General features: G+C 33.9%; 1 protein-coding gene across 3 annotated transcripts in view; it reads right to left on the bottom strand.

Annotated features, from left to right (window-relative positions):
* Positions 1-555: 555 nt before the first annotated feature.
* Positions 556-23,871, bottom strand: part of LOC124539921 (protein phosphatase PP2A 55 kDa regulatory subunit) — a 59,665-nt gene continuing 36,349 nt past the window's right edge. For all 3 annotated transcript variants that reach the window (XM_047117299.1, XM_047117300.1, XM_047117301.1), the window contains 10 exons: positions 23,528-23,682; positions 22,711-22,911; positions 21,003-21,139; positions 9,789-9,963; positions 8,355-8,418; positions 7,660-7,807; positions 7,131-7,209; positions 6,877-7,004; positions 6,067-6,202; positions 556-4,419 (listed from right to left, as the gene is read on the bottom strand). In XM_047117299.1, coding sequence (XP_046973255.1) covers positions 4,294-4,419; positions 6,067-6,202; positions 6,877-7,004; positions 7,131-7,209; positions 7,660-7,807; positions 8,355-8,418; positions 9,789-9,963; positions 21,003-21,139; positions 22,711-22,911; positions 23,528-23,682 — 1,349 coding nt within the window. In that variant the 3' untranslated portion in view covers positions 556-4,293. The remainder of the gene's footprint in view (positions 4,420-6,066; positions 6,203-6,876; positions 7,005-7,130; positions 7,210-7,659; positions 7,808-8,354; positions 8,419-9,788; positions 9,964-21,002; positions 21,140-22,710; positions 22,912-23,527; positions 23,683-23,871) is intronic.

Below are 23,871 nucleotides of genomic sequence, written 5' to 3'. Positions count from 1 at the left end.
TCACGTTTTTTTGTATTTATAATGGTGAACGCATCATAAAGTGCCATCACAGCTGCTGTATCGCAGGCCAATACAATATAATAAAATAAATATCAAATTATTTTTTTCGTTATCAATTTCCTCGTTTCCATATTGATGAAAGTTAATTATTAGTCAAAATCAAAATAAACTTTATTCAAGTAGGCTTTTATAAGCACTTTTGAATCGTCATTTTACAATTCAGTGAAGCTACCACCGGTTCGGAAAGTAGATTCTACCGAGAAGAACCGGCAAGAAACTCAGTAGTTACTCTTTTTTAACATTTAAAAAATACAACGTCATGTTAATTAAATACAATTATTTCAACTAATGTATCCTGCTTGGAAGTCAACAGGTATTAACTCCACGCTTTTGTCGGGAGAATAATTCATTAGGAATTGGTAAAAAGATAGGTTGCCTCTTTTCTCAGCTGTTTTTTATGAATAATAAAAATAAAATAATGTTACTTTATTTCCTATTCAGCAACATTAATTGAAACAAATAATAAGGATTGTGGACAGATAATAAAACAATGTATCAGATATAAAAATTTATATTATAGGAAATATTTTGGATTCAACAACAACTCCCGCACAACACGCCCGCGCCCTCGTCTTGACACCATGGCACATTTATACATATTTCAACACCAAAATTAAAAAAAAAAACAACATTCATGCTTTAAATATAAAATCCATTATAGAATACGGCTAAACGGTAAAATAAAACAGTACAAGTTTCCTTTATTTTTGCACACAGTTAATTAAAAACTAGCGAAATATACATTCCTTTTTAATTTAATGTCCATGTTTATAAAATTTTAAGAAAACATCGAATTTACTTCCTCTCTCCGATTTAGCCTTTCACACATTTTGAAATGAATTTTGACACATTTTATAAATCTTAAATTTACCAAGCAAGCATGAATGGAACGAAAGATAACTTGTAGAGCGTCAAGGCGAAGGCGCGACAACCGACCGGCAGCCACAATGATTTCGTTGTCAACAATCGCATCTCGAGGTACCTCACAAACTTTCACATACATTTGTCCGTTTATCACACAACGCCCTTATCACAAAGCGACCTGTTGATCCCTCGATGCAGGAAAGAAAAAAAAACTGATTTTTTTTTTATTCACTGTATGCATTCACAGTTTTTTTTTGCCTAACTATAACCTAGACTTAAATTAAGACGTACACACATCCTCTTTCACTCACCGACTACATGTCTTTGCTTTATACTACAAAGCTCATTTTTACACTGATACGTGGGGTCTTAGTCAATTCCAAAATTGCTTTCAAAGCAACAAGTAACTTAGCTGCGAAGGCAATTTTATTTTTCCGATAAATATCACACATTTATCACTATTACTCCTATCGGCCAATAACATAGCAGACAGCATCGATTTGTGTTCGCTTAAACTAACGCGTGGGGAATTGACCGGGCCCCTCACAATGAAACCTAATTTAGATCAACTATACAAACTGATCAACATAAAAAAATGTAATTAGGGATTCATTCACAAGCTATGGAAGTGCCTTACGATCCTATTTTTTTAGAGGCTTATAGGAGACGGTCAATAATATACACTATTTAGGACCTTGTCACAGTCGCTCAACTAGTTCATATAATGTTTTATTTAAGTGAAATTTTAACAAATTATTCATGATATGGTTCTAATTTCGTATGTATATTATTGACGTCAATCGAATGTCCATTATACTATCAACAGACGTTTGACTCGTTAACACTCAATAAAAACGTTAAAAAAAAATTATTTAATAATCAGTGAACATAATTTTTTTTAGAAAGCTTTACAAAAAGTACAATATATGTATAACTGTACAATAATACAAGTGTTGTGACATAGTATCCTATATTTATATTGTTCAGGCCTCCTTACTTTCACTTATTTACATTTTTTTTTTCAATTACATATTATATCGTTCAAGCTTCCTTATAAATACAATTAAGTGAATAACTAAATCACATAAAACTGTTCACAATGTACTGTAAGTAATGTATGCCCAATTAATCCCTAATGAACTTTTATCTCTAATGTAACAAACATTCTTTATCTTGGATATTGCCTTGTTCTTGACTTTAGACTTAATTATGTGAATATATAAAAATTCACAGTGTCCTTTCCTATACCTTTATAGAATTTCTATCCAGAACATTCTTTACCGTTTTCTGCCCTCGCTGAAGGATTAAAAATCTTATTACAATGTTATAAGGCATTCTATTCAATAGCAAATTATATAACATCTAAAGCACAAAACTCACAGCCAGGCTACAACTTTAGAAATCCGTTTTGTATCATTGCTTTTGCTATTCATAATTAAATTGAAATTATATATATTCCAATGTGTGTAACGTGACTTTATTCAGATGCAGTGTACCTTGAACGGAATATAAAATATTGCAGATAGGAGGGCAGACTTAGTAACAACTCTTTAACAAACATCAAGTCAGTGTTAACATGAGGTTACAACCCCGAATCGAGTAAAAAACAATCACAAAGACTTAAAAAAAAATACATAATAAATAAAAGAACGACGATTAACAAAAAAACACTGCGTTCAGTGTAAGGCACGGGTAAAAAAATTAAAAAAACCCAGTGTAACCTTAGGCGTTTCATATTACGTATACGATCCCATAATTAATCCGAATAGTAGTTACTCAACAGCTATCATTGTCCTTTCGGACCAAATTTTGATTGTAATTTTAAAAGACATACTAGTCGAACCAAATTTATCAACGAAGTTTGGAATTCATACATAATCGATATTTTTTCTTACTTATAATAATATTCGCGACATGGTGACGGTTCTATGGCTATTTTAGGTTCACGGAGGCGTTTCAATGAAATGATATTACAAATGAAAATCACCCCCATGTTCCAATTTTAATACCAATATTTGGACTGGTAACACTGACGTATGAAATATATGCGATTTGTTATCTGTGCATGTATGTCGTCATAGATTTAACACATCAGTAGCTATCAATTGATAATTCTAACTAATCTCATCCGTATGGTCAAGCGACAACCTATTGTAGTGTTTTTCATCATTTAAACAATAAATACTTAATTACCGCTTAGAACCTTAAGTATGAAAAGCGTATAAATTATATCAGTGTTTGAATAACGGCCTTAGTACCTAGCTAGCGATATCGCATCAGATTGTATGTTTGTTATGAAATATGTTCAAATATTTAAAAAAAAAAAAACTGGACTTTTGAACGAATGAAAAAGGCAACATTGAAATGTTTATAGTTTTAACATTACATTGATATGGATTGCGTTTTAAGCCTTATATTACGGTGTTTAAGTTCATAGTACTTATTGGAAAATTGACAAAACATTTTACTGGAAGAAAAAAATCATTATTTTAAAACATTACAAGTCAATGTGCCCGTTTATTACTTTTATAAGAGATCCAAAAACAATTCAGATCAGTCCTTTTTATGAATTATTTATAAATTTATTTGGTATAAACGGTGGTACTTAATTCACATATAAATTGTTTAATATAAGAATAACAAACATACAAACTGATTAATTGGTTTAACATATGGGGAGGTATTTGTCAGTGATAGCTTGAATTAATGTGATGCTTTAAACTTTAGATGAGTATATTTTTTTATATATTTTTTTCAAATATGCATATGAATTTTTTATGTACGTCATTTATTATATTTAATAAGAACTTTAACTGACAACTACCTCTTCGTAACATGATAGATTTAACACTAGCCTATGGCAAGGAGGACATATTTATAATTTGCAAAATCATTAAAGACATTATTAGGCTATATCTATTCTATGGACTTTTTAATAGCATTTTTTTGTATTATTCATATAAATTCTAGTTCTTGTCGCGTTTATTTCTTTTAGATCTAAAAGCTTGAAATAATAATGTAAGTTATTGTATATTACATAAAATCATTTACACCTTTACATTTAATTCAGAACTTACTTTATGACTTTGGAAAGATCTTATTGAACAAATGACTTTTTGTTTACGGAGATGTTCGAATAATCTCTAAGACATCATTTAATATAACAATACTTTCAAATGATGGCAAAGAATCCTTTCCAAATTCATAAATCTTTAATCTTTAATAATTTCAACAATATAATCCTAATTATTGCTTGCACACATGTCTCTATGTTGCAAATAAAAGGCTGTAGGTTGCAAATAAAAGGTTTACTAGATTTGTATTGTATATTATGTCCTCGCTCACCTAAGGCATAGCTAAGGGGCCCCGCTAGAATTTGTCTTGGAATATGAAAAGGTTGTTCGTGGCAGCTACGGCTATGATACTCTCGTGCGGATGCCAGGCTGTGTGGAGGATTTTCTTGTTGAAGTCCAAGCAGTCTACGCTTATTTCATCCTGTTTAAAATATATTCAAGATAAGTTTTAAGGAAATTCATAAACTGTACGTATAAGTAAATTAAAAATCAGATTATGATGATATCATATGATATAATTATAATATCATATAAATATATTTCTATGATATTAAAGTATTAATAAAACTACAAGAATAATGTCGAGCAAACAACAACAAACAACAACAGCCTATTATTTGTAAATTCCCACGGCTGGGCTAAAGGCCTCCTCTCTCTTTGAGGAGAAGGTTTGGAACATATTCCACCACGCTGTTCCAATGCGGGTTGGTGGAATGCACATGTGGCAGAATTTCTATGAAATTTGTCACATGCAGGTTTCCTTACGATGTTTTCCTTTACCACTGAGCACGAGATGAATTATAAAGACAAATTAAGCACATGAAACAGCGGTGCTGGCCTGGGTTTGAACCCGCAATCATCGGTTAAGATGCACGCGTTCTAACAGTTAGAAATTCTCCTATGCACTCATGGTAAATACAAATACTATACGAGGTGGTTAGTGCCCGTAAGTATATAATAAATATATATACATTTTCAATGATATGTATAAAAGACTACGATCTTTTTGCGAGTCTCACTACCTCGTAGTTAGTACTAAGTAAAATGATATGCATAAAAGACTACGATCTTTTTGCGAGTCTCACTACCTCGTAGTTCGTACTAAGTAAAATGATATGCATAAAAGTCTACGATCTTTTTGCGAGTCTCACTACCTCGTAGTTAGTACTAAGTAAAATGATATGCATAGACTACGATCTTTTTGCGAGTCTCACTACCTCGTAGTTAGTACTAAGTAAAATGATATGCATAAAAGACTACAATCTTTTTGCGAGCCTCACTACCTCGTAGTTAGTACTAAGTAAAATGATATGCATAAAAGACTACGATCTTTTTTCGAGTCTCACTACCTCGTAGTTAGTACTAAGTAAAATGATATGCATAAAAGACTACGATCTTTTTGAGAGCCTCACTACCTCGTAGTTAGTACTAAGTAAAATGATATGCATAAAATACTACGATCTTTTTGCGAGTCTCACTACCTCGTAGTTAGTACTAAGTAAAATGATATGCATAAAAGACTACAATCTTTTTGCGAGTCTCACTACCTCGTAGTTAGTACTAAGTAAAATGATATGCATAAAAGACTACGATCTTTTTGCGAGTCTCACTACCTCGTAGTTAGTACTAAGTAAAATGATATGCATAAAAGACTACGATCTTTTTGCAAGTCTCACTACCTCGTAGTTAGTACTACTAACAGTTAGAAATTCTTCTATGCACTAATGTTAAATACAAATATTATACGAGGCGGTTAGTGTCCCTAAGTATATAATAAATATATATACATTTTCAATGATATTCCATCATAAGACGCTAATTACTGTCAATAACAGCATTGTAAATGTGTTTATTTGAAAAGAGCAACTATGCGAGTTTCTTGCCGTTTCTTCTTGCTAGAAGCTGCTTTCCGAAACGGTGGTAGTATTTGATTATTGACGATTCAAAAACGCTTCATTGTGAAGTTTACTTGAATAAAATTGATTTGATTTGATTTATGCATAAAAGACTACAATCTTTTTGCGAGTCTCACTAGCTCGTGGTTAGTACTAAGTAAAAGCTGAGTCACCTTCTTCCTCTTGGCGGTGGCGGCGACGCGTCGCGCTCGCAGCGGCTGTCGGGGCCGCGCGGCCGCGTCGCGCGACGCCTCCAGCGTGAGCTCGCCGCGCCGAGCGCCCGCGCCCGCACCGCCCCGCTCGAATATTCTGGAACATTCCACATTTGTACGTGTCGCTGACGTTTTTACTGTGCATATATTTTTAACCGACATACTGGCCAGACTATTATTATTATTTTTTTCTTTTTTTTTATGGTATAGGTTGGCGGACGAGCATATGGGCCACCTGATGGTAAGTGGTCACCATCATCCATAGACAATGACGCTGTGAGAAATATTAACTATTCCTTACATCGTCACTGCGCCACTAACCTTGGGAACTAAGATGTTATGTCCCTTGTGCCTGTAGTTACACTGGCTCACTCACCCTTCAAACAGGAACACAACAATACTGACTACTGTTATTTGGCGGTAGAATAACTGATGAGTGGGTGGTACCTACCCAGACGGGCTCGCACAAAGCCCTACCACCAAGTAACTATACGTAAACTAGTGCATGGGACCAATATACGACAGTAATGTTTTTTCGAGTAGTGAATATTTTTTAATGTGTTATACACACTATTTGAACAAAACTTTAGTAAATACAAATATATTCATTATTTTGAAATAGATTTGTATAATGAAAACAGCTTCAAATAATAGTAAAGTTTCCAGACACTATTTTATATTAAAAATAATTTACTATTTATGAATATTACATGAATAACAAAAAAGTATCGACTACTTTTATACTATTTTAATTGACTATCAAAAACTTACCTAAAGAATCCATTATAAGAACCGGTCATAAGCCGCTGGTCGTCTCCACTCCAGCAGCACTCAAACTTATCAAAGATACAGTCGTTCTCGTACAACGAGCAAAGCTTTGAGCGAAGATACTCGTGTACCTGGAAAACAAGTTTATATTTTCTTACTTCACCCAAAACACAAAAGTGACTTAACAATTTGATAGAAGTCACAATTCATATATAAACTAGAAGAAGTAAATATTCTATAATTATTTTTTAACTTACTGGATATGTTTCTACAGGCTTCGTTTCCATTCTAAGATCCCATACTTTTAAACCTAAGTAATCTCTAGACATCATATATCTGTAAAATAAAAAAATAGGACTTTTAGAATAATAATAATATAAATTCTCTGTATTGAGTATATTCAGACTTCTGTTCATGAATACACAGTTTGCAAAACATAAAATTCCATTTTATAATTCTACTTCTACGAAATTAGAAAATTCTTTGCCTAACAAACAAAATCATTTCAATCGTAATTTATCTGATCATTCAATAATATAATCAGTGTAATCATTATTTTAATATAATCCAATCATCAAAAAAATAAATATCTGCAATATAACCACCAAACGGCCATATATTACTCACATTATAACAAAACGATATTAACAATATGCAGCGCACTTGCGGCCATATCGCTGACATGACAAAACGAGCTTTAATATTAACAATATCGCAGCGAGAGTGTGGCATTATGACAAAACGAGCTTTAATATTAACAATATGCAGCGCACATATGGGACACACCTGCCAGAGTTGCTGAGCTTGACGTCACTGATGGAGGATATGATCTCGGAGAAGAAGGAACGCGCGTGCGGGTCTTCCGGTTCCTCGAACAGTTTCGCGTGCCGGTCGCACAGCGCAGCCGCACGCATGTCGCACAGCCTTATCGTACCTGCACACAAACGCGTAACGACATCATCACATAGTATAAGACAAAGCCGCTTACGAAAATAACGAAATTGTAATCAAAACTATGAATGTAAAAATTAAAGTGGATATAAGTAGTGTAGTGGAAAAGATTTGTTTTATAAATAGAGATATATTAGTCATGAACTGTTAGTGTTTACACAATATAGCTGAACTATTAAAAATCGTGGCTAACGTTAATCTATGGTTTGGTTATCTTTCCATTTGCGATGAGAATAGACGTGACGTTATCTTACAACAACAACAACAACAACAGCCTGTAAATTCCCACTGTTGGGCTATAGGCCTCCTCTCCCTTTGAGAGGATGTCATGTCTTGAATTATGTAAAAATTATTAGTATAGTTATATAGACACTTACTAAACTTTCAAATAGAATTCATAGTACTCCATATTCATAGCAATAATACTACATATTTCTATTAAAAAAAAAAAAGACATGTGGTATAAGAACTGTATTTTTCATTATACCCAAAAAGACACTTTTTATGATATTATTTAATTTGGTACTCACCCTTACTACTAGAATATACAAAGAGATTGCATTCAGTCGGGTGGAACTCTGCCGCTGTTATAACCTGAAAAATAAAATCTCATTTATTTCTTAAACTCTATATTATATATATTTGAACAAAGTCCTATTGGACCACTGAGCAAAGCCTGGCAACATCTTGAACTCATATGAGTTCGAGACGTTGCCAGACTTTGAACCATCATTTCAAAAATCATAATACTTTAATTAAATAGAGTATTCAAACGACCTTAATATATTTTATCAAACAACAAACTGAATATTTTTTATACTTAATAACTAAAAGCAAAACAGATTTAATATTATTACATAAGTATATGTAATAACCTAATCTAACAGTAACTCTTTAGTAATGCAACAAAGAGTATTTTATTTATATTGTATAATAACATTTTTGTTATAGAATTTAAGTTATTTTTGCAATGCTACAATCTATATAGGCAAAACTAATTGGGAACTTTTTGCTATTTTCTTTTTTTTTATGGTATAGTGTGGCGGACGAGCATATGGGCCACCTGATGGTAAGTGGTCAACATCACCCATAGACAATGACGCTGTAAGAAATATTAACTATTCCTTACATTGTCAATGTGCCCCCAACCTTGGGAACTAAGATGTTATATTCCTCGTGCCGGTAGTTACACTGGCTTACTCACCCTTCAAACCGAACAATAAGAAACAATACTGAGTACTGTTATTTGGCGGTAGAATTACTGGTGAGTGGGTCGTACCTAACCAGACGGGCTAGCACAAAGCCCTACCACCAAGCTATAAACTTTAAGGTCTTATTGCAATGTTACGATATCAGAGGCGGATTTAAAGGTCTGGAGGACCCCGGGCCACAAAGCAGTGGGGGCCCTAGACAAACAGAAGCGTGAACAACCTAATAATTACAACAACAACAACAGCCTGTAAATTCCCACAGCTGGGCTAAAGGCCTCCTCTCCCTTTGAGGAGAAGGTTTGGAACATATTCCACCACGCTGTTCCAATGCGGGTTGGTGGAATACACATGTGGCAGAATTTCTATGAAATTTGTCACATGCAGGTTTCCTTACGATGTTTTCCTTCACCGCTGAGCACGAGATGAATTATAAACACAAATTAAGCACATATGTATAGCGGTGCTTGCCTGGGTTTGAACCCGCAATCATCGGTTAAGATGCACGCCTTCTAACCACTGGGCCATCTCGACTCATAAATAATTAAATTATCATGAATTATCTACTTTTTTATTTCAATAAGTAAGCTATAATTTACTTGTATCGGTAACTTTTAAAATATTAAATAATAACATTATTATAATTTGACCACATCTCGGTATTTGTTAACTTGCTGAAAACTGTGGCCCCCTCTAATGTGGAGGCCCCGGTTGCCCTCCCCTAAATACGGCCCTGTACGATATATGTATATATACCTCGGTTAGTTCCTCCATATTGGCGGGCTTAATGTCGACGATATTGAAGCTCTGGTCGGTTATTTCGAGGTGCCACAGGTTGATGCGCAGATCGTCCGCCGACAGGTACGTCTCCTGGTCCGAGTTCAGTGAGATCGAGTTTATGTGGTATGTGTGTGCGTTTGCGAATATCCGCCTGGAAGACAAAACGATTTAGGTTAGTTTTTAGGGTTCCGTACGTCTGAATACAAAAACGGAACCCTTATAGGATCACTCGTGTGTCTGTCCGTCCGTCGCTTACAGTCAATTATCTCCGAATCTATTAGACCGATTAAGTTGAAATTTGGTACACATATCAATTCCTGTAACCCAAACACAGAGGTGTGACGTGAGTAGATGAAATCTGTATATGGGGGGTCATTTTGGGGGGGAAGGGGAAAATTAAAAAAAAAATATCTGAAAACTGCATCGTGTGGCATATCAAATGAAAGGTCTTGTTGAGAAGATCTTAAATGTTTTTTTTTGTAATTTTAAAATAAATAGTTTCCAAGTTATTCAAGAAAATAGACGAAAATCGACCATTCCCCCCCCCTTATCTCCGAAACTACTGAACCTAAAATTTTGAAAAAAATACAGAAATTAGTTTTCTCCTTATAGATTATAGGAAAACCTATAAGAAGTCCATGATATTAAAATAACATGGTAAATCACTCAATATTGTGCGTACCAACTTACATTTGCAGGTGGAATGTGTGGGAGAACATATTTTTAACTCCAATGTTAAGTTTTGTTAAATCGGTTTGTAGATGAATATTTAACGAAAAAAATAAGCCCATAATGAGCATTCTACGACCAATGTTTTAGGAGATATTAATTAATTTTTCAATTTAATTCCGCCCGCGGTATGACAAATAAATGCTTAGTAAGGCGCGGGCCCTTACTACGGCATTATGAGACATGACCTTCACGTTGCTCTACTTGAGACAGATTTGTGCGCTAGTGTCTTGTTTCAATAATATAGTTGTAAACAAATCAATGAAGACATAAAAGTGTTATAGTATGAATCGTTTAGAAAAATTAAAAATTTAAATGTAGAATTTATGGGAAAACCGATCAGGATGAAAATGTGCATAGAAGTAGTATTCGAGTCCATAATTAAACTTTTTTTTTTAAGTTATTCATATTTTTTTTTCTTTTAATTATAAGAATGTGACTGATTCTTTTTTATTTTTTATTATTATTTTTTTCCTTCAATTATTCGTAAATTTTAATTCATCTATTATTTGCAGTTAAAATTATAGGTAGGTGAAAAATAAAATGTAATGTGTTATACGATTTTTTTTTAATTTATTTAAAAATATTATTTAATTATAAATCATGATCAAATGGTACATGCTTCCGAATAATAATCATTATAAAATATAAATTGAAAATATTTCGTATGGGAGATTATATTTCATTTTCTACTTACCTCTAATTTTCACCGCAGATCATAAATAAATAGAAATTTACAAAAAATAAAAGGGAAAAAATTAATAATAAAGAATAACTAAGAAACAGTCATTTTATTTTTATAATCAATGAAAGAAAATATAAATAAATAATAATATATACATATATACCTATATTATACAGTATATACATATATACATATATTATACAGGTAATATATACATATATACCTGGAATACTACCTTTACGCACATTTTCATCTCAATAGATTTCCCCAAGGTCGTGCCCTCCACTAGTCAGTCCGATCAAAGTGATTAAAATATATTAAAAAATTCATCTCTACATTATATATATTTTCATTGGTCGGTAATCTTATCAAATACAAAATTTTCACAGTTTGAAAAGAAAACATATTTCGATTACACTCGATTAAAATTTAACATTCTCATTGCTTTATAGCGTCAAAAATTCGAGGTATAATTAATCTATTGTTATACAAATGTCTCGATCTCTGATAAATATATTACAAAATATTGTAATAAAATGATTGTTTAAGCAATTGGTTTTTTAAACAATAAGTCTTATAATTTTCTTCAGGGGTTGTTTGTTTTTCATATTCGATTAATAATTTAAAGAAAGAAAATTAAAAATCGAACGTTTTTGAAGCATTTAATGACGTATTGGCTGGAGTAATATTAATGTGATGCGCGCTGCGCTGCGAGTGTGGTGGGGATTTCGAGTCTATGTCACAGACACAAGGCCCGCGCGGCTCATTCGCGCGGTCGGCTCCCTATGCTGCAGACGTATCCCAGACTTCTATATATTGATGTGATAATTTTCGTCGTTTCTATCGTAGTAAGATTTATTACAAAAAAAAATATTTCACAAAAAATATTTTTCCCTATTGAAAATGACTTCTGTACAGTTATCATATAACTATCTGTTGGATAATGGTAGTTATGTTGAAGAAGATGTTGTGGAGGAGTTTAACTCCTTACTTAGAGTAGTTCATGGGTATCAAAACCGAAGTGTTTATGAGATAACAACAGAGAGATTGCGCCAAAAAGCTCTCCCTGTTGATCCGAACTCAAATTTTCTACAGGTTTTATTTCGTCCTGATTCTGACGATTTTTCGAAAGTTGGGCATTGGGTTTGTGTCTATTATTCATCTCATACGCTCAAAGTTTATGATAGTTTGTATAAAAATCTTAGTGAAATACAGGCAGAGTATTTGAGAAAATTGTTTCCTTACATTCTAGAAAATGAAATCATATTTCCTGTTGTACAAAAACAACCAAATTTGATTGATTGCGGCTTATACGCAATAGCATTTAGTACTTCAATTGTGTTAGGCCTTGATCCATGTAATATTAAATTCAATGTCGAGTTTTTAAGAAGTCATACTTTAAACATTCTTTTAACACATAGGCTAACAGAATTTCCGTCTACAGTTATTAATCGTGGTGGACGTCCCCAAAACAAATACTGTGGCACTAAGTTAGAAAGAAAACGTATTGGTGAAAGAAACAAAAAAAGGCGCCAAAAAATCAATAAACTATCGAACTGTAGTCAAATAGAGGTTTTAGGGAAAACTGTTCTCTCGATTACTATTCCTGTTTCCTATGAAACATTGGAAAATCCTAATTGTTCGTATGATCAGAACGCCCCTATAAATAGTAATTTCAGCCCAGTAAAAAGTACTTCGCTTATTGCTTGTAAAAGAAAATCGTCAAGGATATTAGAGAATAACCTCAAACGAGAAAGATTATCCAGATGTAGTGATGACACTAAAAATAGAAAAAAAGAGCGAGATAAAGAGTCGAAAAAACTGCAACGTTCAGTACCTCGTAGACGCAAGACGGAGCAAAAACGCAATACTGTTTCGCGTCGCATTTCACGTCAGGATCGTACTTACAGGGAACGCGAACGGGTACTTAACACTGCATCACACCATATTTTACGTCAGGATCCTGCATATAAAACGCTAGAACAGGAACGTGATACCATAGCGCATCGTTTATCACGTAAAAATCCAGAATACGCTACTCGTGAAACCGAAATTCGAAATATACGAAATCAGAATATTGAAAATGATTGGGACAAAATTGAAAAACAATTCTTTGATTCTATTTTACATGGCCACACAAGCATTTGTTCGTGCTGCGGAAGATTGTGGCATAGAAACTCCCTGAAGTCATTAAAAGTAAATCATCTGTCTTTTTTCCTAGATGAAGTCATGAGAAACATAAAATTAAGTACATTTTCTGATAATAATAATTATATGTTTTGCTACACTTGTCATAATAATTTGAAAGCGGGAAAAATACCGAGATTAGCAATGAGTAATGGTTTACTGTTCCCTGATATTCCTGACGTTTTACAAAAACTTACACCACTTGAGGAGCGATTGGTTTCACCAAGACATATATTCCTTAAAATAGTAAGAAAAGGGCAGGGCCTTGGTTATCAACATGGATTAACAGGTGGAGTTGTTAACGTGCCTGTGGATGTAAATACTATGATTTCAGCGTTGCCTAGACATCCATCTGATAATCACATTATTACAATAGAATTAAAACGGAGAATGTGTTATAAGCATGGTCGAAAAGAGCGAATCCGGCCGGACGTAATCAGAGAAGCTGCAAAGTATTTAGTGCAAACTGATTTGTTTAAGAAAATAGGTATCAAATATGATGAAGAGTGGATTTACGATGACCAATCCGATGACGAAAATTGTCTCGAAAAATGTACGTGTGATGTTTTGGCACAAGAAGAAAAAAATATTAACCCTGGAAATGTAGAAACTCTATTAGATAATGAAAAAGATGTTACTATTACAATGGCGCCAGGAGAAGGTAATCAACCAAGGTCACTAATTTATGATGAATATATGGAAGAATTAGGCTTCATTAAAATACACGGAGGGGTTGAGCGGAAATTCAAAATAAATTTGAGTAATTCCGAAATTATGAAATCAGAGATAACAAGATTTGACCGGAGAGCCATGAGGGCTGACTATTTATTTACTTTGTTGAAAAAACAACAAATGTTACAGCTGCGAAATAATATTTTGACCTGCTTACGAAAAAAAGTAAATAATTCTGTACCTATTATAGTTTCCAATCTGCTGAAAGATGAGTATTTGAATAATCTTATACAGCATGATGACGGGTATAGAGTTTTGTGCGACGTGAGAAATTCACCAGCTCATTGGGAAAACGAAAAAAAAAAGGTACTCGCTATGGTTCGACAATTCGGAGTGCCAACCCTTTTTGTTACTGTGTCAGCTGCAGAGGCCAAATGGCCAGAACTTATAAAACAACTTAAAAAAACTGTTGATAAGGGAGAAGTTAGTCTTAAAGAGGCACGATCTATCTCTTATGAGGAAAAGGCACGTCTTATTCAATCAGACCCATTTATTTGTGTCACATTTTTTGAAACAAGGCTTAAAGAATTGATGAAGACATGGTTAGTTCCATCAGGACCATTTGGGGACAATAAGATTAGCCATCAGTACCATAGGATAGAATTTCAACATCGTGGATCGCCACATGCACACATAATGTTGTGGATAGAAGGTGCACCAATATATACTCCCGAAGACGAAACTTCTATTGAAAATATCATAAAATTTGTTGATATGATCGTATCTTGTGACAGTAATGAAATAAGTAACGATCTTGTAGCAATACAAACACACAAACACACTCACACATGTCACCCAAAACCAGACCGACCATGCAGATTCGGAATACCTTTCTTTCCAATGGACAAAACAAGATTGTTGACTGAATTGTATAAAGACGATCCTTCCACAGCAAAATGGAAAAAAAATTCTAAAAAGTTAAAAGAAGACCTATCTAATGTTTCTAATGATATCACATTTGATGATTACTTGAAATCCACTGGATTAACTATATCCGAATATATTTTAGCCGTAAGAGCTACACTCAAACGACCAAAAATATTTTTGAAAAGAAAACCCAAAGATATCTTGTTAAATCCGTTTTGCAAAAAAATATTAGAACTACAGCAGGCGAATATGGATTGCCAGTTTATATTAGATCCTTTTGCATGTTCAGTTTATATTGTAGACTACATTAATAAAACTGACAGAGGTATGTCCAACTTACTTAGAGCTGCTGTAGAGGAAGCTAAAAATGGTAATGCAAATATAAAAGAATCTCTACGTGCGATATCTAAAGTGTTTCTCAATTCATCAGAAATTTCTGCGCAAGAAGCTATTTACTGCCTCGCAGGATTGCCTTTGTCTCGTGCCAGCGAAGCTGATATTTATATTAATACGGGTCATCCAAACGAACGAGTAGGTATTCTAAAGCCGATGGAAACATTGAAGTCATTGAATGCTTCCTCTACTGATATATTTCAAAAAAATTTGTTAGACCATTACATCAATCGACCACAGGATGATTATTTCGAAAGAATGAGCTTGGCATATTTTGCTGCCTATTATACCTATTCAACTAAGCTATCAAAATCGTACGAGAATGAAAATATGGAAGAAAATACCGAAGATAGAACAACTGGTAGCTGGATACAATTATTAAATAATGACGGCTACATACGAAGAAGATTAAAGCCTAAAATAATACGTTTTCGACGATATAATCGTGAGCAGGACCCAGATAACTTTTATAGAGAGCAGATTATGTTATATGTACCTTGGAGGAATGAAGAGTCAGAGCTTGTAAATGACGAATTAAATTTAGAAGAAATTTTCCTCAATAAATGTAATATGATAAAATCAGAAAGTATACAGTTCAATTCCTTAGGAGGGCCAGAAGAATTTGAAGCGTTATTAGCAGCGGTTCGAAATGCAGAAAATGATGATGAAGAAAATGATAACAATCGAGCTGAAGCAAGAGCCTGTGCTCTAGGTGAATATGAATTGGAGACCCAAGAAATTGATCCCGACCATTGTTTGCAATTACAAGGGGAACAAGGCAATGACTTGATATGTAGAGTAATTGCTCAACCATTATTAATGAACGAAGATCATGTGCTCGCATTACTAAGAATGTTGAATAGTGACCAAAGAAATTTTGTTTTGCACCTAGGAAATCTGTTCACGCAACAATTAGAGCTCCCATTTTATTATTTTGTCAGCGGCGGTGCTGGAGTTGGTAAAAGCTTGCTGATAAAGGCCCTTTATCAATATTTAATGTTAATCTTTAATCGTGAGCCTGGAACTAACCCAGATGAAATAAAAATATTACTTTGCGCCTTTACTGGCAAAGCCGCGTTTGGTATTGGAGGACAAACTGTTCACAACGCATTCTGTTTGCCAATTTCACAGTGTGGTAGTACTATGCCGTCTTTGTCGGCAGGCACGGCTAACACATTAGCTAGTAAGCTATGTAAAGTTAAATTAATAATTTTAGACGAAATATCTATGTTGGGAAGTAGGACTTTCAATCAGATTAATCGCAGATTACAGCAAATTTTTCATACAGACGTCCCGTTTGCTGGTAAATCTATTATTTCTGTAGGAGATTTTAATCAATTGCCGCCAGTTGGAGACAACTGGATTTTTCAGCCTAATACAGGACGTAATCCGATGGCAGTTCTAGCTGGTGCACCATTGTGGGAACCATTTCGGCTGTTTCCGATGACTAAAATAATGCGTCAGAGGGATGATCTCAATTTTGCTATTGCTTTGAATAACATGGCTACTGGTAATATGAATCACATTGATATTCAACTTATCAAGTCGCGGTGTTTCAAAATGAGCAGCTTACCTGCTGATGCTGATGGTGCTATACATTTATTTGCAAGTAACAAAGAAGTGGACAATTACAACAAACAAAAATTATCACTAATGAATACTGAAGGTTGTTCTGTCAAGGCTATAGACATAGTTTCCGGTTCACCCAATCCGATAGCAAAAAAAAAAGCATTACAATCAGTGAACGCATTACCAACAATGAAGACATACGGCTTGCCTAAGATACTGTATGTGAAAATAAGTGCCCGATATATGATAACAGTAAATCTAGATACATCTGATGGACTAGTTAATGGCACTACAGGATTACTGAAAGCTATAGAATATGGTCGCCATATCACTACTAATGAAAGAAGACCTTTGCGATTGTGGTTACAGTTTGATAACAATGTCGGTATTGCGACAAGGAATAAATTTGAGGTTCATACCCGGAATCACCATGCATATATAGAATCTCAGTGGACACCGCTAGAAACTTCTACGTATACAGTGAAACAATGGAAGTCATCGAACCTCAAGGTACATCGGTCTCAATTTCCAGTAGTACCAGCTGAGGGAATGACGATTCATAAATCTCAAGGCTGCACTATGGAAAAAATAGTTGTTCATTTGAGTAGAAATGTGAAGCGATCAATGTTATATGTAGCCTGTTCTCGAGCTACTTCAGCTAGTGGCCTTTATTTGGTTACATCAGATGGTAATTTCAATCCCCCAGCAAAGGTATCAGAAAAAAGTGCAGTTCATTTGGAAATGATGAGACTGTTAGAAAATAAATTGATACCCCAGTTCGAAGTTTTACAGTCACCAGGAGATGAAATTCAAATAATCTTTCATAATGTACAATCATTGCGTAAACATTTACTAGATGTAAAAGCTGATTGTATAATTCATTCATCTCATATTACATTATTCGTAGAAACTTGGGGCTCTCGAAGCGACAATTTTGAGTTGGAAGGTTTTGAGCAAGTGTGCAGAATAGACGGTCCCAATGTATTGAATGCAAATCCCGGAAGGGGTGCAATAGCATATATAAATTGTAATTACGTCAATGAATTAGATGACGGTTCCAATAAAGGTTTATTTATAGATAGTCCAGGAGGTGGACACTGTGAATGTCTTCAATTCAAAGCATTTGGTGTTCAATTTTTAACCGTATATAAATCACCAAGATGTCTTCCGAAAATTGCAGTCGAATGTATTAAAAAGGCTATTAGTGCAAACGAAAAGATTATTATTGCCGGTGACTTTAATATTGATTTTAAGGACAAATCAAAAAATGAAATATCAGAATACCTTCTGTCACTCGGTCTTACTCCGCGTATTCAAGAATATACAACAAGACAAAATTCAACAATAGATAATATATTTAGTAATATCCCTCTCCAATCAGGGACCATTCATACTTTTTTTAGTTACCACAAACAAATTTGGGTCAGATTTAAAAAAAACATATAGGTAACATCGTACGGAACCCTCTTCACGCGAGTTCAACTCGCACTTGCCCCCTTTTTATGTACACATATTATTCTGATTAATACTTTAGCATGAAACAAAACAACTTGTACATAATAAAATGTAGTGTATTTTTATTACTAATAAGACAGTAAGTTTAATTTAGGATAGTTTTAACATGAAATGTTTTTTCCTTTATTTCTGGTGTGTTCTATCATACTGTGAGGAAAATTTCAGACAATTATAAGGAAGTGTTTTAAATTTCGTTGTTAGATTTTATTTTCCACAAAAAAAGCAAAGATTTAAAAAATCCTACTATATAATTATAATGGTCATGAAACATTCCCTATATAGCTTCGATGTACAGAACCGCAACTTAACATCTTCATTTAAGATACACTGACAGTTAATTAAAAGGTTAATAACCAATAAATTATACCAAATAAATGTTAGTTTTCAATTTACATATAAAATATTTTTCTCATACATATGTACGAATGTCTTTCTACACGCGAAACAAAGACGAGCTACGTTTTTTCTTCCAATACGATTTATGTTAATCGATTGATATAATTCATGTTAAGAACACAATAGTAATTGTATTTTCTTACTAGAAAATATTCTCACATAAAATTAATATTCAATTACATATAATTTGCCTGTATGTAAACGTAGTTTAAAACTTGAAAATCATATTTAAAAATACCTAAACATATTTTCAGAGTCTCAGACATTATTCAAATATTTTTTTTCACTTTTATTGATATGTATATTATATTAAGTTATCATATATCGTTACTGCTCTCAAATTTACAATCAACAAAGCTAGCAAGTATTTTACATCATTGGATTGTAATATTTTAGTTTATATGGTATTTTTTATTTAATACAAAACCGGGAAGCATCAATTTCATTTCCAATGTACATTTATAATATATGAACAATTGTTTTATGAAGTAGATGACCGAATATTACAGCTATAGAGCTTCTTCAGCAAAAAAAAGACTTCAACTATTAATTTTAATGTTGGTTTTGTTGTTGCAAGTTTGAGCTTGTTGGAGTCCAGACATATTTCAAATCCTATGGCTGTAGAACTGTGGGACAGTTCATTTTTCTTTATTACCAACCAGTCATGTCCGATTATCCGAATTTTCAATTATCCGAATCGACTCCGGTCCAATTAATTCGGATAATCGGACATGACTGGCATAAATATGAATATATTATTCTTGTAATATATTGTAAAGTTCTTTTTTAAGACCATACTCAAAATTATTACAAAAAAAAAAAACATTCTTTTTTTAAACTAATTGGGTACATCTTTCCTCAAAACTAGTCTATTAAAGGAACATGTCATTATAAAAATAAATGGATCAATTCTAATTGAATTTAATAGTACATATTTCATATTATGACGAGGTGATCGGTCACAAAACCAACATATAACATTCGAAGCCCACACAGACAGCCTCGGACGCAGGTCAACAAAAAAATCTCTCATAAATACGTCAAGTGGATCAACAAATAGCGACGCATAATTAAATTAACGCTCTCATATCTGACTTAACAAAATATATGAGCACTCGACGCTGTCACGACGCAACGATAGAGATAAGTAAAGATAATTAAATTCAATATATCGACATCGACTGTCGGTAAATCTGGCTGATATAATCCTATCTATTCGAGACAAGATAAATGTTACTGTGATACACTCCGATACATAATGAAAACAGCCTTAATAAATAAAACATCGATAGCATAGAAATCTTTGAATATATCAATTTGTAAAAGAATATTATTTGGCTTATCATAAGTCAGTATAAAATCTTATTTTTTTTTTTTGATATATCATGTTTGTGTTGATGTAAAACAAGTTACAATTACTGACTGACTGGCAAAATAATAAAAAAGAAGAAATTTATTCCACATTGAAAACAAATATAAGTGTGCACTTTTAATTATAATAAAAACTAAAAAATAGATTATTAGATTCGATTAAAATGATTTTTAATGTACAATGAATGACGTCAATCGTTGATCAAGTGACATCAATTACATCATTTGTATACATTGTTATCTTTTCTTAAAAAATTGATGCGTCAATTGATGCTGCTAGACTAGGCCTGCTGATAACTATCAAAAAAAATGTAACTGGTTTATATCCTAATATATATGTCGTTGGTGAAAAGATTAATATATAAATTTTTTATAATTTGTCTGATGATGATGTGACTGTAGTACCAGGAGAGTAGAACCACCCAGGCCATCGCAAGTGTGCAAATTGATGCGTCAATTGATGCTGCTAGTCTAGGCCTGCTGATAACTATCAACAAAAAACTGCTTTATATCCTCATATATATGTCGTTCGTGAAAAGATTAATATATCAATTTTTTATAATTTGTCTGATGATGATGATGTGACTGTAGTACCAGGAGAGTAGAACCACTCAAGCCATCGCAAGTGTGGCGGGAGTAATATATAAAAAAAAAATTATAGTGTGTCTGACGATGATGTGACTGTGGTACCAGGAGAGTAGAACCACTCAAGACATCGCAAGTGTGGCGGGAGACGCGAGGCTCACCTGGGCGAGGCCTCGACCATGAGGTCGGCGGGTCGCACGGTGGGCACGCGCAGCGCCGTGACGCGCGTTGGGTCGCGCGGCCGCCCGCCCTCCTCGCGCGTGTTGTAGCCCGTCACGCGCTTGTCACGCTCCGACACCTGCATACCAACACTTTACAAACACTCGCCTCTAACCCCGTTAGACGTCGCTGTCTAGATTCAAAAACTCTAACTTTATTCAATATAGAAGCATTACGCTTTCTTATTGATGGTGAACGGTCAACGAGCTGAGATGGCCCAGTGGTTAGAACGCGTGCATCTTAACCGATGATTTCAGGTTCAAGCCCAGGCAAGCACCGCTATATATATGTGCTTAATTTGTGTTTATAATTCATCTCGAGCTTGGCGGTGAAGGAAAACATCGTGAGGAAACCTACATGTGTCTAATTTCATTGAAATTCTGCCACATGTGCATTCCACCGCATTGGAACAGTGTGGTGGAAGAAGCCTGTAAATTTCCCATTGCTGAGATAAGGCTTCCTTTTCCATTTAGGACAGGGTTTGGAACATATTTCATCGGCATACGGCATCGGTTTTATTGAACTTGCCGATGCTGCATCTAAGTTGTGTCGTACTATACCTCCTCTACCCTTTAACTACACAAAAAAGGCACACACATGCCGCCAAGCAATGTGGCCTAAATCATATACCAATTCGAGATGTCTAATCTATATTTCTATACTAATATTATAAATGCAAAAGCAACTGACGTTACCCTTCCACACTTAAATCGATGAATCGATTTAGATGAAACTCGGTAAGGTGATGGTTGTACCGAGAACATAAGCTACTATTTTTAATTCACCCCTTGGAGGGCTAAAATATGGGGTTGTAGTTAGTTTGCTATAGGTAAAGTTTTCTAAGTATCACGCGGATTGTTATGCAAGTTTAACTAGTAGGTTTTTAATTTAGCCTGATTATTTAAAATGGATTTACCAAAACTTCCCCCATCTGCATATTCTGCATTATATTTAATTATTGCTATATAATAAACACTTGAACACAGTATGTAGATATACAAAAATATACATATTAACTAGACCTAACACAACTACTTGATCAATTTTGATGAAACTTTTCGTGCTTAAAGCTTACGATAAGGTTTAATAACTAGTATTTATTACCTCGCTACGATAAAAGCTTATCAAGAGTAACCAATATTATGTATCATACAAAATACAATCTATACCAACAAGATTGTAATCAAAGTTTGTATTTGGTACATGTGTCAAGTTAAACTATTCTTCGTCTCTTTCCCTCAAATGTCAAATCAACAAGGACAGAGAGAAAAAAATATGTTCAACTAAGCACCCACTAAAAATGTTTTCAAAAGTGGTCAAGTTAAACTATTCTTCGTCTCCTTCCCTCAAATGTCAAATCAACAAGGACAGAGAGAGAAAAATATGTTCAACTAAGCACCCACTAAAAATGTTTTCAAAGTGATCAAGTTAACTATTCTTCGTCTCTTTCCCTCAAATGTCAAATCAAAAAGGACAGAGAGAGAAAAATATGTTCAACTATGCACCCACTAAAAATGTTTTCAAAAGTGGTCAAGTTAAACTATTCTTCGTCTCTTTCCCTTAAATGTCAAATCAAAAAGGACAGAGAGAGAGAAATATATTCAAGTATGCACCCACTAAAAACATTTTGTTTTTGAAAGGCGAACTCACTTTCCATAACTTAATAGTCTTGTCATTGGTTGACAATAAGAAGTGCGCCTGGTTCTTCCTCTTGAGCCATCTAATCTTATTGATCTTCTCCTCAATCTCCAACGATTTGAGGTAGTCAAACTCGGGCTCGTGTGATTGGAACGTCGAGTAAACATTATACTCGCCCTTCTTAGGAACACATTGTTTTGATGCTGGGTCCCTCTGAAACAAGATTAAGATTAATTAACGTATACATATAACTAGAAAATTATAGTAGCTTTAATACATGCTAATGTACAATTATGCATATCTTTAATTTTTATATGCAGTATCTTACAGCTTCTTCTAACAATGGCAATGTCTTTTAATCAATGTTAACCATTTACCAACTAGTGGCTCATATACACATCCGGATTTAAAAGGAGAATTTTCATATTTTTATAAACATTTCATTACTGTTTTCTGTCCCTATGTATTAGATTCCTTACATCTTTAAAATTACGCAACGGATTTTGATGCGGTTTTTTTAATAGATATTGATTCGAGAGAAAGGTTTTTGTATATAATACATGTACAATATATTAAAGAAAACAAGAGAACAATCTGTAATATATTTAGTATCACCTGTTCGAAGCCGGGGCGGGTCGCTAGGTCATTTATAATTCAACTTATGCTCAATAATTAAGATACATGAATGTGTATCAATCAAACCACATCAAAACACCATGATTTCCATCATGTTGTTAAAGCTAATCATAAAAGAGGTCTTATAGCCCAGCAGAGACTGTAACCAGCTGTCCCATTTCTTATGAGTATTATATGTATGGTGTGTGCTCACCTGAAATATAACAACTCTGCCGCCCTTATCGCCGGTGGCCAGCAGCTCGCCATCGTGGTTAAACTCGACACATGATATAAGATCAGCCTCGGTAACGTCGTCCTCCAGGGTTCCCTTCACCTGACTGAAACACCATGTCGTCTCCCCACCATTGCCTGTAATTGTTTTACATTACGATAATTGTATTGTATTTACAATCGATTTATATACAAATTCATTACACATAAATAATACTGTCTAGAAATGATTTAACATAAAAATACTTTACTTTCTTCCTCTTGATGACTATATGACTGGTATATACATATTAAATCTATCTTTCTTTAACCATTTATATATGTACA

Source organism: Vanessa cardui, chromosome 23, assembly GCF_905220365.1.
Source record: "Vanessa cardui chromosome 23, ilVanCard2.1, whole genome shotgun sequence".
NCBI lineage: Eukaryota > Metazoa > Arthropoda > Insecta > Lepidoptera > Nymphalidae > Vanessa > Vanessa cardui.
Note: the sequence above shows the minus strand (reverse complement) of the source record. Positions and strands in the feature narration are given on the sequence as shown.